At 40.8% G+C, this 16,093-nt stretch overlaps 1 protein-coding gene across 2 annotated transcripts in view; it reads right to left on the bottom strand.

Annotated features, from left to right (window-relative positions):
- The window catches only part of FRY (FRY microtubule binding protein), a 572,796-nt gene that overhangs the window by 99,467 nt on the left and 457,236 nt on the right, over window positions 1–16,093 (bottom strand). For both annotated transcript variants that reach the window (XM_023751126.1, XM_006085476.3), the window contains 3 exons: window positions 14,014–14,154; window positions 4,665–4,844; window positions 2,821–2,982 (listed from right to left, as the gene is read on the bottom strand). In XM_023751126.1, the coding sequence (XP_023606894.1) occupies window positions 2,821–2,982; window positions 4,665–4,844; window positions 14,014–14,154 (483 nt within the window). The remainder of the gene's footprint in view (window positions 1–2,820; window positions 2,983–4,664; window positions 4,845–14,013; window positions 14,155–16,093) is intronic.

Here is a 16,093-nt window from a genome sequence, read left to right as displayed (position 1 = left end):
CTGATTAAACCACATGTGGATGTCAGCCCAGCTCATTCCATGCTTCCACCCCTCCCATCAGTCTCAATGTGCTTTCTTCTTTAATTTTCTAGTTGTAGGACTTCCATTCAGCCAGATTTCAGGCAGTTCTGAATGATAGTTGTTCTGTATTTTAGTTGTAATTTTGATGTGGTTGTGGGAGGATGTGAGTACCAGTGCTTATCTATGCTGCTATCTTGGTTCCTATCTCTCCTGCAAGTCTCCTTCTGAAATCAGCGGAGCCAAAGACCATGGAAATCTAAGAAGAGCCTGCTTGAGAATGATGTCAACAGAGAGGCAAGCAGTGCCAGGCCTGGGAAGAGAGGGTAGAGATAGTGAGAAGGAGAGAGAATCTAGGGATTCAGTTTCTGAATTGGTATACTAGAATCCAGCTGTGCTTGAAGCTAAGACACATAAGTTAATAAATTCCTTTTCCACTTAAGGTATTTTTCATTGGGCTTCTGTCACATGTAATCAAAAGAGCCCTATGAAGCAGGGTTTTACTTAATTGTGCAATGACATTAATACTGTAATGGAGGCACTTATGGAGTGAATACTCTTAGGCTGTGATAACAGAGAGACCTGGTAGCTAGCTGCTTTGCTCTGTGTTATACAGACTGTGCAGCACAGGGATCATGAGTGGAGAGCATGCACAGAGGACAATAGCCAGAATTTCACTGGATGTGCAGCCATCATAGAGAACTAATTGAAAGAATGAAGGTTGTATTATTTGGAGAACAGAGGACTCATTTGGGTAGGTGGCAGAGGGGGCAGGGCTTCTTTAAATGTTGGAAGGACCACCACATGAAAGAGATCAGATTTCACTTTCTAAGCCTTTAAGACAGCGGCCCACAACAAATATTTTTGTGGCCCAGTCAATATAACGGTTGTAAGAAATGTTTTAATAAAAATTTCATAACTTAATTTTTACAATATCCTATTATACATAACTAGAGGCCCGGTGCACAAAAATTTGTGCACTTGGGGGTAGGGAGTCCCTCAGCCCAGCCTGTCCCTTTTGCAGTCTGGGACCCCTCGGGGGTGACCACTTGCTGGCTAAGGCCTGCTCCCCGGGAGATTGGGCCTAAGATGGCAATCAGACATCCCTCTGGCAGCCCGGCAGCCCTTGGGGGATGTCCACTTGCCAGCGGGGAGCAGACCTAAGCTGCAGTCAGACATCCTTAGCGCTGCTGAGGAGGCAGGAGAGGCTCCCACCACCACTGCTGTACTGGCAGCCATCAGCCTGGCTTGTGGCTGAGCAGAGCTCCCCCCTGTGAGAGTGCACTGACCACCAGAGGGCAGCTCCTGCATTGAGCGTCTGCCCCCTGGTGGTCAGTGTGTATCATAGTGACCAGTCATTCCCAGTCTTTCTGCTGTTAGGGTCAGTTTGCATATTACCCTTTTACTATATAGGATAGACGCCTGGTGCACGGGTGGGGGCCGGCTGGTTTGCCCTGAAGGGTGTCCCGGATCAGGGTGGGGGTCCCGCTTGGGTGCCTGGCCAGCCTGGGTGAGGGGCTGATGGCTGTTTGCAGCTGGTCACACCCCCTTCAGGGTGGGGGTCCCCACTGGGGTGCCTGGCCAGTCTGGGTGAGGGGCTGAGGGCCATTTTCAGGCTGGTGGGCGACTGAAGCTCCCAGCCTCTTTTTTTTTTCTTTTTGTTTTATTCTGGGATTTATTTACCTTCTATAGTTGTCACTGGAGCTGAGAGCCGGCTCCAGCTCTGAGGCCGTGGCTGACTGAAAGCAGGTATCTGGGTTTGTTTAGCTTCTATAATTGAAACTCTGTTGCCATCACTGGCACTCTAAGCTCTGAGCCTGCTGCCGGCTGAAAGCAGGTATCTGGGGTTTGTTTAGCTTCTATAATTGCAACATTGTTGCATCCGGAGCTCAGAGCTGGGCCGCGGCAGGCGGGGAACCTTGGCTTCCTCCATCACTGGAGCAAGCAAGCCTCATGTTCACTTCAGCTGCGTGGTTGCCGGCCGCCATCTTTGTTGGCAGTTAATTTGCATATCCTGCTGATTAGCCAATGGGAAATGTAGCGGAGGTATGGTTAATTACCATGTTTGTCTATTATTAGATAGGATTATTAATAATGAACTACGATGTTCGGTAATGACTGATTACTATAATTGTGTTGCACTCATTTCCCTTATGTGCCTTATGCGCAGGCACACCATTTCTCTCCACTAATACTAGCAGTGAATATTTTAGCAGCCGATTGCCATGTCATTAGTCCTGTACTGACTTGCTTGGTGTGTGCAATAGGAAATATTTCGCTTTCAGAAAACAAGAAAAATAGGTTTATTTTCATTATGCTTATTAATTTGTGCAGTTATTCAGTGTCTGGTAAGTTAATGTTCAAGAAAAAAATATCAATTTCTATTAAAATGTTCTATTATTTTATGTTAATGATTACTTACTTATTTTAGCCCTTCTATTCAGCATGTCTCTATTGAAATAAACCTACGTTTCTATGAAAATTGAAGCTTTTTTTTTTGTCGCCCACATAAACTTAAATCTTGTTTATTTGGCCCGTGTTAGCCTTTGAGTTTGACATGCTTGCTTTAAGAGGATAGGACTAGTGAATCAAATCAACAAAGTGTCAGACTCTAATCCTATGTAAGGAGCTGTTCACGTAGAAAATGGGTTCCCTTGTAATGCTGTTAAGATCCTTACCACTGGTGTCAATGCCCGACGGGCAAGGGCAGGATGATGAGTGGAGGAATCCCTTATCTCATGGACCATTGGCTCAGTCAGTCCCCAGGTTCCCCTCCAATCCTGCAAGTCCAGGATTCTATACCTGAGAATACTGGGGTCTCTTCCAGCTCACAGGAACAAGGACATTGGAGTTGGAGCCTGATGAGGTGGAGGATGTGCTCCGGGTGACAGCCACAGTCCTGGGCTTGCCATCTCGGCCAGAAGAGTTCTGCAGTTCATCATATCGCCTCCCGATGATTGGCGTCTTAGAAAGAACACAAAGCACATGTTCTTCTATCTCATTAACACTTCTCTGATGTATGGAATTGCTCTACCCTGCAGCAACCAAGAACTGCTTATTTGATTAAAAATTACAGAAGTTCAATGTTACAAGTAGGCTCATTTTCCTGATGTTCAAATACATATTCTGAGTCATTTTGCATCTTCAATATGTTCCCACTCTCTTTAGCAGCTGAAAACAAATCCAACTGGTTGTTCTTAAACATTCTTTAGAAACCACTGATAAAGGAAAACATTCAGGAAAACAAAGTCAGTTGTCAGGTGTTTAAGCTTGAAAGAATTTCTTGTAGTCATAACAAGAGACCAAAAGTCCTGCTCTAGCTGGTTTTGCTCAGTGGTTAGAGTGTTGACCACTGGACTGAAGGGCTTTGGGTTCAATTTCAGTCAAGGGCACGTACCTCACTTGGTTGCAGGCTCAATTTCCGCCCCAGTCAGGGCATGTGAGGGAGTCAACTAACCAATGTGTCTCTCTCACATCGATGTTTCTCTCTCTCTGTCTTTCCCCCTCCCTTCCACTCTTTCTGAAAATAAATGGGGAAAAAATATCCTCAGGTGAGGATTAACAACAAGAAAAGACAAAAAGTCCTTTCCTTCTTCCCAACCTTTATATACTAGATTATTTAAACATTTATTTAAATTATTTATATCTTTTCAATTATATAAATGAATGAGGTCAGGGCCAGGTACTTGGGCACCACTTTAGAAATTTCATTTCCTGAGAGTCTTGGAGTGGTTGCGGGCAGCATGTCCCAAGCTTTAGTGCCAAAGAGGTGTCCTGCACAGAGATCAGTTCATGGGCCTACACCTGGGGGCAGCAGAAGCCAATAGGTGATTCTACACCAAGGCCCATCATTTTGGAATAGCTGGGTCTCTTGGGTGTGCAGCTGACTGGCTGCATGTTTCCTGTACCTCTTTGGAGCAGAATAAGCTGAAGTCAAAGAGTAAAAATAGCTTTTCCCTTCTAGTAATGTAAAAAATGCATAGAGCGTAGTTTCAGCTTTGGGGGGCTTATGAGTCATGGGGTAAGAGACACAGGAAAGTGAAGTATTTTTACATGTTAGAGTAAAATGGTTAAGTACAGGTCTCCAGAGGGCTTGTTCCTGAGCTGGCAGGTAAATCTGACTATTATCTGCCTTCTCTTTTCCCCCTAACTCTTTAGCTTGGTTCACTCGTCCTCCCACCCCCCATTCCACACACTCCCCTCTCCCCAAAGATAAGAATTTAGATAATTTTGCAGTTTAAATAGCAGTATGGCTCGGGGAAACTATAAAGGCAAATTCTGTATTACTGCAAATCTCAGTCATTAGCTGGTCTGGGAACAAGGTTGCCAATATAGAGAAAAGACAAGACAGTTGTCAGATAAGGAATGAGTTAGGTTTAAAATGCTGAAGATCATTCCTTTTATAGTTATCTTTTTAGAAATCAGTTTTTATATAACCAAGGCTAGCTTCTATTTTTAAAAGCTGTCCATTGAGAGCCCCAGTGAATATGATACTCCACATGTTCTTAAAAAACAAGCTAAGTCAGGCGTTAGAAGGAAGTCTCCATTGGAAGTAAACATACAGTTAGTTTCTCTTGCTCAAGGCACCTACTTGTGATCTTTGTACTATATATTAATGCTCAAGTTTACAGAAACAGTTAACATACCTCTGAAATGTCAAAGTGAAAGTCCAGAGTTTTCCCTGGTAATTCCTTAGAAGCACTGGTCCATACTCGATGTATTTCTATCTTTGACAGGTCACTGTGCTGGTAGGAAGGCAAAATGAGGCTGGCCGACCGAGAAACCACCAGCTTCAAGATATTCAGAGCTTCTCTCCAGTGAACACTCTGAGGGAAATAAAACATTGAATGGTTAATAGTAATTTCATTTTTAAAAACTGATAACGGTAGTTATGGAAATGTCTCATGACCATTCAGAATTCATGGATTTAAAACAGTGCAGGAAATTCATAAAAACGCTATTTATATAGAAGATGACCTACATTTAGGAAAGAGGCAAATAAAAAAAGGCCACTTTTGTCCATATTCAAATAAATGCATTTTAAAATAAAGTACCATTTTTGCTCATGTGGTGCCTCTTTAATCTGAAAAACAAGAAGCAACAAAACAAAACAAAACCCCCCAAACAATCCTGAATGCATTTATGCTACTGACCACTCACTCTCAAAATTCTCCCACCCCCAGTTTCCAGTATTCCTTAGTCCTTCTCCTACTTCTCAGGCTCTTTCTACCCATTTGTTCCTGGGCACATGGTCTCTGCCCTCAACTCTTCTCTTTCACTCCATATCTTCCTCATGACCTAACCCAGGAATCTGGGTGCCATTCTTAACTCCTTTCTGACCCTCCTTTCTGATAATGTGTTTCCTCCTCACCATTCCTGCTGGCACCAGCTCTGTTAAATCTCTCCACCCTCTGCCTGGACTATTTCAATGACCTCTTAACTGGTCTCCCTGCTGGCAGTCTCTACTTATGCCCATCAAACCCATCCCAGCTACTGTGGTCTTTCTAGAAATCTTCAGACCATGCCACTTCCCTGCCTACGTTCCTTCTAGGCCACCCTCTGGTGGACTCTGAGCAGGACCTACAGGGTGATCTCCCTTAGGCTACCCCTGGAGATCCCCAAAGCAGGCCAGGTCCCTTAGCCTCTGTGCCTTTACTCATGCTAGTCCCTTGTTCTGGAATGACCTTCCTCTCTTTATTGGCTCATCAGACTCCTATCTTCCTATAAAACTCACTTTGTTTTACCATCTTTGTCTCCCTGACAATCCCCAGGCTGACTGAAGTCCTTTTCCCACAAAAAATATTTTTTGAACATAGGATTGGAGGAAGATGGCTGCCAACGGGAACGCAAACTGCAAGATAGTATGAGAGGGAGAGAATGAAAGGAGAGCGTGTGGACGTACGAGGAGTGTATATTTGTGGGTGAGGGACAGCTATACTCCAAGGGACTGTTGGGGACTGCCGGACTGGGCTCCCCTGACCAGGGCAGCCTCCACTGCTACTGAAATCTCTCCCGGAGAGACCAACTCTGTCGCAGAGACCGCACCATCTTGAAGGGGAGAGTGACTGTTATCAGAAGCCTATACAGCCCGGGTCTCTACAACCACAACACCCAGCAACCAGCTGCGAACCCAGGAACACTGGATCTCTAGCAGCATAAATACAAGAACTTGGATGAGCTCTGCATCTTCTCACGGAAAGGTCAAATTTCGCTTAGGAAAAGGTGAGGTCTGAAATCCAGGCAGGAGAGAGAAACGCGTGAATGGGATCTAGAGGTTTGGGGAAGTCTGCGCCCCACAAAACCTGCGACCTTTGGGGCTAGCGTGACCCACGAATGTGGAAGGGGATCCGCAGGGCTGCTGGCAGAAGGGAACTCTACAAATCGACCCATAGCGGGACTGGGCACAAAAAAGCACCCTAAAACCTATCCTACTCAGACTATTCCAAAAAATTCAAGAGGAAGGCATACTTCCAAGTGCTTTCTATGAAGTCAGCATTACCTTAATTCCAAAATCAGATAAAGACACCACAAAAAAAGAGGCCAATATCCTTGATGAACATAGATGCTAAAATCCTCAACAAAATTCTAGCAAATCGGATTCAGCAATGCATCAGAAAGATCATACACCATGACCAAGTGGGATTTATTCCAGGGATGCAAGGATGGTACAATATCCTCAAATCAATAAATGTGATAGATCACATAAACAAATTGAGAGACAAAAATCACATAATCATATCAGTTGCAGAAAAAGCATTTGACAAAATCCAACACCTGTTCTTGATAAAAACTCTCAGCAAAGTGGAAATAGAGGGATCATACCTCAACATAATAAAAGCTCTATATGACAAACCCACAGCCAACATCATACTCAATGGGCAAAAACTAAACTCATTTCCCCTAAGAACAGGAACAAGACAAGGATGCCCACTTTCACCACTCCTGTTTGACATAGTACTAGAAGTACTAGCCATAGCGATCAGACAAGAAGAAGAAATAAAAGGCATCCAAATTGGAAAAGAAGAAGTAAAACTATCCTTATTTGCAGATGACATGATACTATACATAGAAAACCCCAAAGACTCCATCAAAAAAACCCCTACTAGATTAATAAATGAATTTGGCAATGTAGCAGGATACAAAATTAATGCCCAGAAATCTATGGCCTTTTTATACACCAATAATGAACTCACAGAAAGAGAAATGAAAAAAAAAATCCCATTTACCATTGTACCAAGAAAATTAAGATACCTAGGAATAAACTTAACCAAGGACGTAAAAGACCTGTACTCAGAAAACTACAGGACATTGAAAAAAGAGATAGAGGAAGACATAAACAAATGGAAGAATCAGCATCATTAAAATGTCCATACTACCTAAAGCAATCTGTAGAATCAATGCAATACCTATTAAAAAAACCAGCGGCATATTTCAAAGGTCTACAACAAACTCTCCAAAAATTCATATGGAATAAAAAAAGACCCCAAATAGCCACAGCTGTCCTGGGAAAGCAGAACAAAGTTGGAGGGATCACAAAGCAGACATCAAACTATATTACCAAGCCACAGTTCTCAAAACTGTCTGGTACTGGCACAAGAACAGTCATATAGACCAATGGAACAGAATAGAAGATCCAGAAATTGACCCAAGCCATTATACTCAATTAATATTTGATAAAGGAGGCAAGAACATACAATGGAGTCAAAACAGCCTCTTTAATAAATGGTGCTAGGAAATTTGGTCAGATACATGCAAAAAAATGAAACTAGATCACCAACTTACACCATACACAAAAACAAACTCAAAATGGCTAAAGGACTTGAATGTAAGACAGGAAACTATAAAAACCCTAAAGACTCCATAGGCAGCAAAATTGCAGACATATGTCGTAGCAATATCTTTACAGTCACAGATCCTAGGTCAAGAGAGACTAAGGAGAAAATAAACAAATGCGACTACATCAACATAAAAAGCTTCTGCACAGCAAAAGAAATCATCAACAAAACAACAAGAAAGCCCACTGAATGGGAGAACATATTCGCCAATGTTATCTCTGATAAGGGTTTAATCTCCAACATTTACAGAGAACTCATACAACTTAACAAAAGGAAGATAAATAGCCCCATCAAAAAATGGGCAAAGGACCTAAATAGACACTTTTCGAAAGAGGACATCAGAAAGCCAAGAGACACATGAAAACATGCTCAAAGTCACTAATCATCCGAGAGATACAAATCAAAACAACAATGAGGTACCACCTCAGACCTGTCAGAATGGCTATCATCAACAAATCAACAAATGACAAGTGCTGGAGAGGATGTGGAGAAAAAGGAACCCTCCTTCACTGCTGGTGGGAATGCAGACTGGTGCAGCCACTGTGGAAAATAGTATGGCATTTCCTCAAAAATTTAAAAGTGGAACTGCCATTTGACCCAGTAATACCACTTCTAGGAATATATCCCAAGAAAACAGAAACACCAATCAGAAAGGATATATGCATCCCTTTGTTCATAGCAGCACAATTTACAATAGCTAAGATCTGGAAATAGCCTAAATGCCCATCAGCAGATGAGTGAATTAGAAAACTATGGTACATCTACACAATGGAATACTACGCTGCTATAAAAAAGAAGGAATTCTTACCATTTGCAGCAGCATGGATGGAACTGGAGAGCATTATGCTAAGTGAAATAAGCCAGGCAGTGAAAGAAAAATACCACATGATCTCACTCATTTATGGATAATAAAGAACAATATAACCTAATGAACAAAAAAATAGATACAGAGGCAGAGATGCATCGAATAGACTGTCAAATGACAGCGGGAAGGCTGGGGAGTCTTGGGGGTTTGGGGTAAGAGATCAATCAAAGGACTTATATGCATACATATAAGCATAACCAATGGACACAAGATACTGGGTGGTGGGGGTGGGGTAAGGGCATGTGCCTGGTGGTAGGGGAGGCCGGGGAAGGTCAATGGAGAAAAAAAGGAGACATATGTACTACTATTTGTAATAACTTAAACAAGAAAATAAAATTAAAAAAAATTTTTTTGAACATTCATAAACCAATTTGATAAAAGCTATTATTATTATTTGCTTAGGCTTTGGGATAAAAGCATATGATATAAAACATATTTCCTTTGCTGTTCAGTTTGCACAAGAGAGGTCACATTTTGAGTGTGAAATTAGCTACTATTTAAGATATCTAGTACCAGAGATGGCCCATAGGACTAGGATAGAATATGCACCCCAATAAGGCCATGAAATGGGATAGATGATTAGTAGGAAAATGTTAACTAACCCTCTGTTTTCCATGAGTGCTGTGAAGTGAGAAAGTGTTATCCAATGCCTACCACATCGCATAACTATTATTGGAGCAATGCTACCTGAAAAATGGGGGGAAAAAGCTTGGAAATCACTTTTAAGCATTAAATAATATTGGCAAGTAATGATATTGGTGAAGTGAAGATGGAAAGAAATGTCTAAAATGACACTGAGTGGCTCTGTCAATGAGTTTAACCAGAGAAATCCTAGCATTTGCCCTTGAACTCTGAAGCTCACCAAGTATATTCCTGAAGCAAAATAGAGAGCCTGACTGGATGTGTCGAGTAGGATGTCTGTACTCCTGAGCTTGGCCCTCCCACCTTGACCCCATGGTGACCCTGCACTGCTCTCCATGGACTGGGGCCCCCAATGTTTAGTCTGTGGCCATGTTTTATATTAACTTCCAGGCTCTAGAAACTTGTTCTGGTGTGTTTTCTCTCTTAATATTTCTTAAAAAAATTTTTCTTTTCTTTCCTTTTATTTTCCCCAGTAGTCTTGAGTAAGGCTTTGAAGAATCAATCTGTAGGTGTTCAGCAAATGTCCTGCTAGGAAGGGTGCCTGTACAGGGAAACAGGCACTGGTTTTGGAACCAGGCGGACCTGGGTTCAAATAACAGCTCCACCATATCTGGACTAAGACTTTGGGGCTAGTTTCTTTTTCATTTTTAAAATATTCTTTTTAAATCACAGTTTTCATTAAATGTCATTCCACACCAGTTTCAGATATACAGTAAATGGTAAAAGTTCCTTCTTTTTTATAGAGGCATAGTATTTCATTGTATAGATGTACCACAGTTTTTTTAAAAAATATATTTTATTGATTTTTTACAGAGAGGAAGGGAGAGGGATAGAGAGAAACATCAATGAGAGAGAAACATCAACCAGCTGCCTCCTGCACAATCCCTACTGGGGATGTGCCTGCAACCAAGGTACATGCCCTTTACCGGAATCGAACCTGGGACCTTTCAAGTCTGCAGGCCGACGCTCTATCCACTGAGCCAAACCAGTTAGGGCATGTACCACAGTTTTTTAATGCACTCATCTGCTGATGGGCACTTAGACTGTTTCCAAATCTTAGCTATTGTAAGTTGTGCTGCTATGAACATACGGGTGCATATATCCTTTCTGATTGGTGTTTCTGGTTTCTTGGTCCTAGAAGTGGGATCACTGGGTTAAATGGGAGTTCCATTTTTAAATTTTTGATGAAACTCCATACTGTCTTCCACAGTGGCTGCACCAGTCTGCATTCCCACCAGCAGTGCAGAAGGGTTCCTTTTTCTCCACATCCTCGCCAGCACTTGTCGTTTGTTGATTTGTTGATTATAGCCATTCTGACAGGGGTGAGATGTCTGTAAAGATATTGCTATGACATATGTCTGCTATTTTGTTGCCTACAGAGTCTTGTAGGATTTTTATGGTTTCCCATCTTACATTTAAGTCCTTTAGCCATTTTGAGTTTGTTTTTGTGCATGGTGTAAGTTGGTGATCTAGTTTCATTTTTTAGCATGTATCTGACCAAATTTCCCAGCACCATTTATTGAAGAGACTGTCTTGACTCCATTGTATGCTCTTGCCTCCTTTGTCAAATATTGAGTATAATGGCTTGGGTCAATTTCTGGGTTCTCTGTTCTGTTCCATTGGTCTATATGTCTGTTCTTGTGCCAGTCAGTACCAGGCCATGTTGAGAACTGTGGCTTGATATCTGGTATTGTGATCCCTCCAACTTTGTTCTTTTTTTCTCAGGATTGCTGTGGCTATTTGGGGTCTTTTTTTTTATTCCATATGAATTTTTGGAGAGTTTGTTCTAGATCTTTGAAATATGCCACTGGTATTTTAATGGGGATTGCATTGAATCTGTAGATTGCTTTGGGTAGTATGGACATTTTAATGAAGTTGATTCTACCAATCCATGAACATGGTATATTCTTCCATTTGTTTATGTCTTTCTCTATCTCTTTTTTCAATGTCTTGTAGTTTTCCAAGTACAGGTCTTTTATGTTCTTAGTTAATTTTATTCCTAGGTAACTTAATTTTTTTGGTGCAATGGTGAATGGGATTGTTTTTGTAGTTTATCTTTCTGTGAGTTCATTATTGGTGTATAAAAAGCCATAGATTTCTGCGTGTTAACTTTGTATTCTGCTACATTGCCCAATTCATTTATTAGGTGTAGTACTGTTTTAATGGAGTCTTCATGGTTTTCTATGTATAGTATCATGTCATCTGTGAATAAGAACAGTTTTACTTCCTCTTTCCCAATTGGATGCCTTTTATTTCTTCTTCCTGTATGATCACTATCCCTAGCACTTCCAGTACTGTATCGAACACAGTGGTGAAAGTGGGTATCCCTGTCTTGTTCCTGTTCTTAGGGGAAATGAGTTTAGTTTTTGTCCATTGAGTATGATGTTGGCTGTAGGTTTGTCATATAGAGCTTTTATTATGTCTAGGTATGATCCCTCTATTCCCACTTTGCTGAGAGATTTTATCAAGAAAGGGTGTTGGATTTTGTCAAATGCTTTTTCTGCATCAATTGATATGATTATGTGATTTTTGTCTCTCAGTTTGTTTACGTGATATATCATATTTATTGATGCAGATATTATATCATCCTTGGCATCCCTGGAATAAATCCCACTTGGTCATGGTGTATGATCTTTCTGATGCATTGCTGAATCCGATTTGCTAGAATTTTGTTGAGGATTTTAGCATCTATGTTCATCGAGGATATTGGCCTGTAGTTCTCTTTTTTTGTGGTGTCGTTATCTGGTTTTGGGATTAGGGTAATGCTGGCTTCATAAAAAGTGCTTGGAAGTAAGCCTTCCTCTTGAATTTTTTGGACTAGTCTGAGGAGGACAGGTTTCAGTTCTTTAAATGCTTAGTAGAACTCCCCTGTAAAGCCATCCAGACCAGGGCTTTTGTTTACTGGAAGATTTTTTTATCGCAGTTTCAATTTCTTCAGTAGTTATCGGCCTATTCAGGTTTTTTTATTTTTCTTGATTGAATTTTAGGAGCTTGTATTTTCCTAAGAATATGTCTAATTCATCTAGGTTGTCCATTTTCTTGGAATAGAGTTGTTCATAGTATTTTTTCATAATCATTTGTATTTCTGTGGGACCAGTTATTTCACCTCTCTCATTTCTGATTTTGTTTATTTGGGTCCTCTCTCTTTGCTTCTTGGTGTATAAAGGTGTTTGGGTTTTATTTGAATATATTCCCAGAGTGGAATCTCAGGGTCATAAGGCAATTCCATTTTTAATTTTTTGAGGAAACTTCAGTCTGCTTTCCACAGTGGTTGTACTAATCGACATTCCCTCCAGCAGTGCACTGGGGTTCCCTTTTCCACATTCACAGCAACACTCAGTTACTGATTTATTAATGATAGCCATTCTGATAGGTGTGAGGTAGTATCTCTTTGTGGTTTTAATTTGCATTTTTGATGATTAGTGACATTGAGCATCTTTTCATATGCCTATTGGTCATCTGTATGTCCTCTTTGGAGAAGTGGCTATTTAGGTCTGCTGCCCAGTTTTTAATTGGGTTGTTTGTTTTTCTGGTGTTAAATTGTCTGAGTTCCTTATAAATTTTGGATTTTAACCCTTTATCAGATGTATCATTGGAGAATATATACTCCTATTCAGTAGGTTGTCTTTTCATTTTGTTGATGGTTTCCTTTGATTTGTAAACCCTTTTTAGTTTAATGTAGTCCCATTTGTTTATTTATTTATTTTGGTTTCCCTTGCCTGAGGCAATATGTCAGTAAAAATATTGCTATGAGAAAAATCTGAGATTTTATTGCCTATGTTTTCTCCTAGGAGTTTTATGGTTGTGAGTCTTACATTTAAGTCATTAGTCCATTTTGAGTTTATTCATGTGTATGGTGGAACAAGGTGGTCTTAAACAATTTTTTAGATTATAGAAATATTCTAATGTACACAAAACAGAGAGACTAGTAAAATGAACCCCCATGTACATTTAATCATCTTGATTTACTTATCCCAACATTTTCTTCGGTTTATTTGTTGTAGTATTTTCAAGTACATTTATACAAGTTACTTAACCTTAGTTCCCTCAACTTTAAAGTAGTAATTTGAACCACTGAATTCACCCTTTGCATGTTGAAACACTTGGTCTAGAACAGCCGTGGGCAAACTACGGCCCGCGGGCCGGATCCGGCCCGTTTGAAATGAATAAAACTAAAAAAAAAAAAAAGACCGTACCCTTTTATGTAATGATGTTTACTTTGAATTTATATTAGTTCACACAAACACTCCATCCATGCTTTTGTTCCGGCCCTCTGGTCCAGTTTAAGAACCCATTGTGGCCCTCAAGTCAAAAAGTTTGCCCACCCCTGGTCTAGAATCAGGGACATGTAAATTCTTTCTCCCTTTCTCTTTCTCCTTGACTCTGCCCTCCCAGCCAGGTGTGTGCTTTTAATATCCAACCCATTAGCCCCAAGAGGCATAAGTGTGTCCTTTGAAGAAACTTATCAGGGCCTGGTCCTGTCTGTCTTCTCAGTGTGCCACTTATGGTGTGATCAGCTATCACTCTTGACTGTCTCAGTGTATTAGAATATAAATGAATAGTCAAATGGGTGGCCAAGTGCAAGCTACATGCAAGTCCTCAGTCCTTCTGTATTGACTCCCTGGTTAATAGTGCAGTTATTTAAATACTCACTTGCACATATTTCTCAATGGTCTTCAGAACTTCCACGTTAAACTGCTTTACAGGAACAACCGAAAGGTCCATGTAGCTGAGCAGGCTGTAGATGACCTGGAGAAGGGGCTGCTGCATGCTCGGGAGGCCTTTCTCCAGCAACTGTGGGAGGCAAGGCACAGCCTCAGTCAGTTTGATGCCAGATTTTCACACAGAAGTACCAACCTTTCCCAATACTTTTATAATTGCACATTTCCACAAGGGGAAAAAAATCCTAAATACTGAAGAAATGAAGATATTATCAAAGGCCATGTAGGCAGATCTGAATATCTATATAAGCCTAAGCGACTGTCCGACCATTTGACTGTTCACCTGGTAGCTATGATGTGCAATGACCACTGGGGGCAGACACTCAGATCAGTAGAGGAGGGAGCCCGATTCCTTGCGGGATTGGCATGGGTTAGGTTGCTGCTGGGGCACTGTCGGCCCCAAATCTGCTTACCCGCACCGGACCCAGAGAGGTTCCTCGGCCTGGCTTGCGGGGATTGGGCTGAAACCAGCTCTCCGACATCCCCCGAGGGGTCCCGGATTGCGAGAGGGCACAGGCCAGGTCGAGGGACCTCACCGGTGCACAAATCCATGAACCAGGCCTCTAGTATAAATATAATAGTTACACAACAGAATGCAACAAAATAAACCTCAAAAGGAAAGCATCAAACATCATTAATTATTGAAAATTACAAATAAGATATCAGTTATTGAATTGGCAAAGATTAGAAATTGATAATTAGTATTAGTGAGGATATACGGTAGGCATTCTTTCAGATTAGTGGATATATAAATTTGATAGTTTGGCAATTTAGATCAAGAGTACTAAAACAGCCCTAGTGTCGGTTTGGCTCAGTGGATAGAGCGCTGGCCTGTGGACTGAAGGGTTCCGGGTTTGATTCTGGTCAAGGGCACATGCCTAGGTTGCTGGCTCAATCCCCAGTAGGTAGCATGTAGGAGGCAGCAGATCCATGATTATCTCTGTTCATTGATGTTTCTAGCTCTCTCTCCCTCTCCTTTCCTCTCTGAAATTAATAATACATATGTACTAAAATGATTCAAATCTTTTGAAATAGTAATTACACTTTTAGGAACATTTCCAAACCTAGAGATAAATACTGAGATTTAAGTGTGAGGTTTCACCATGGCATTATTTATAATGGTGGGAACTTACCCCCCCAAAACAACAACAACAACAACAAAAACACACAAGAAAGCTCTGTAAGCAATTTAAATGTTGACCACTAGGGAAACAGATAAACAAATTATGGTGAATTGTATGATAACATCTCATGTAGTCAAAAGGATGACATTTTAAAAGATAGTGCAGGACATCAGATGACATTAAGTGAAAGAGAAAGTATGTAATATAGAGTTGTATACCTGAAACCAATATAATTTTATTAACCAATGTCAATCCATAAACTCAATAAAAAAGAAATTAGTTTAGATAACTAACTTCTCTGTAATAAGATGCCAGTTTTTTAAAAAAATATATATTTTTATTGATATCAGAGAGGAAGGGAGAGGGAGAGAAACATCAATGATGAGAGAGAATCACTGATTGGCTGTTTCCTGTATGTCCCCCTACTGGTGATCGAGTCTGCAACCAGGGCATGTGTCCTTGACCAGAATCAAACCCAGGAACCTTCAGTCCGCAGGCTGATGCTCTATCCACTGAGCCAAACTGGCTAGGGCAAGATGCCAGTTTTGATGTGAATGTGTGTGTTATATAGGAATAACTTTGGAAAGAAATCCAACAAAATGTTACTAGCATTGCTCTCTAAATAATATAGTTATTGGATTATTTTTCTTATCTTTTTATCTTTTTAACTTATCTGTATCTTCCAAATGTTCTGCTTTAACCCTACCAGACCGCTGTACCGATTTTCCGGTAATTTCCGAATCTGCCGCTATACCGCTGTACCTAATTTTTGGTACTTTGCTTAGACCTATTTTCTACAATGTCTCCAAGTTCCATCTTATTCTAACCATTTGTTTGCATGTAACTAACATTTTTCTATATCATGTTGGTTTTTTCTCTTTAATGCTC

The sequence above is a fragment of the Myotis lucifugus genome, unplaced genomic scaffold (genome assembly GCF_000147115.1).
Source record: "Myotis lucifugus unplaced genomic scaffold, Myoluc2.0 scaffold_19, whole genome shotgun sequence".
In the NCBI taxonomy this organism is placed as follows: domain Eukaryota; kingdom Metazoa; phylum Chordata; class Mammalia; order Chiroptera; family Vespertilionidae; genus Myotis; species Myotis lucifugus.
Note: the sequence above shows the minus strand (reverse complement) of the source record. Positions and strands in the feature narration are given on the sequence as shown.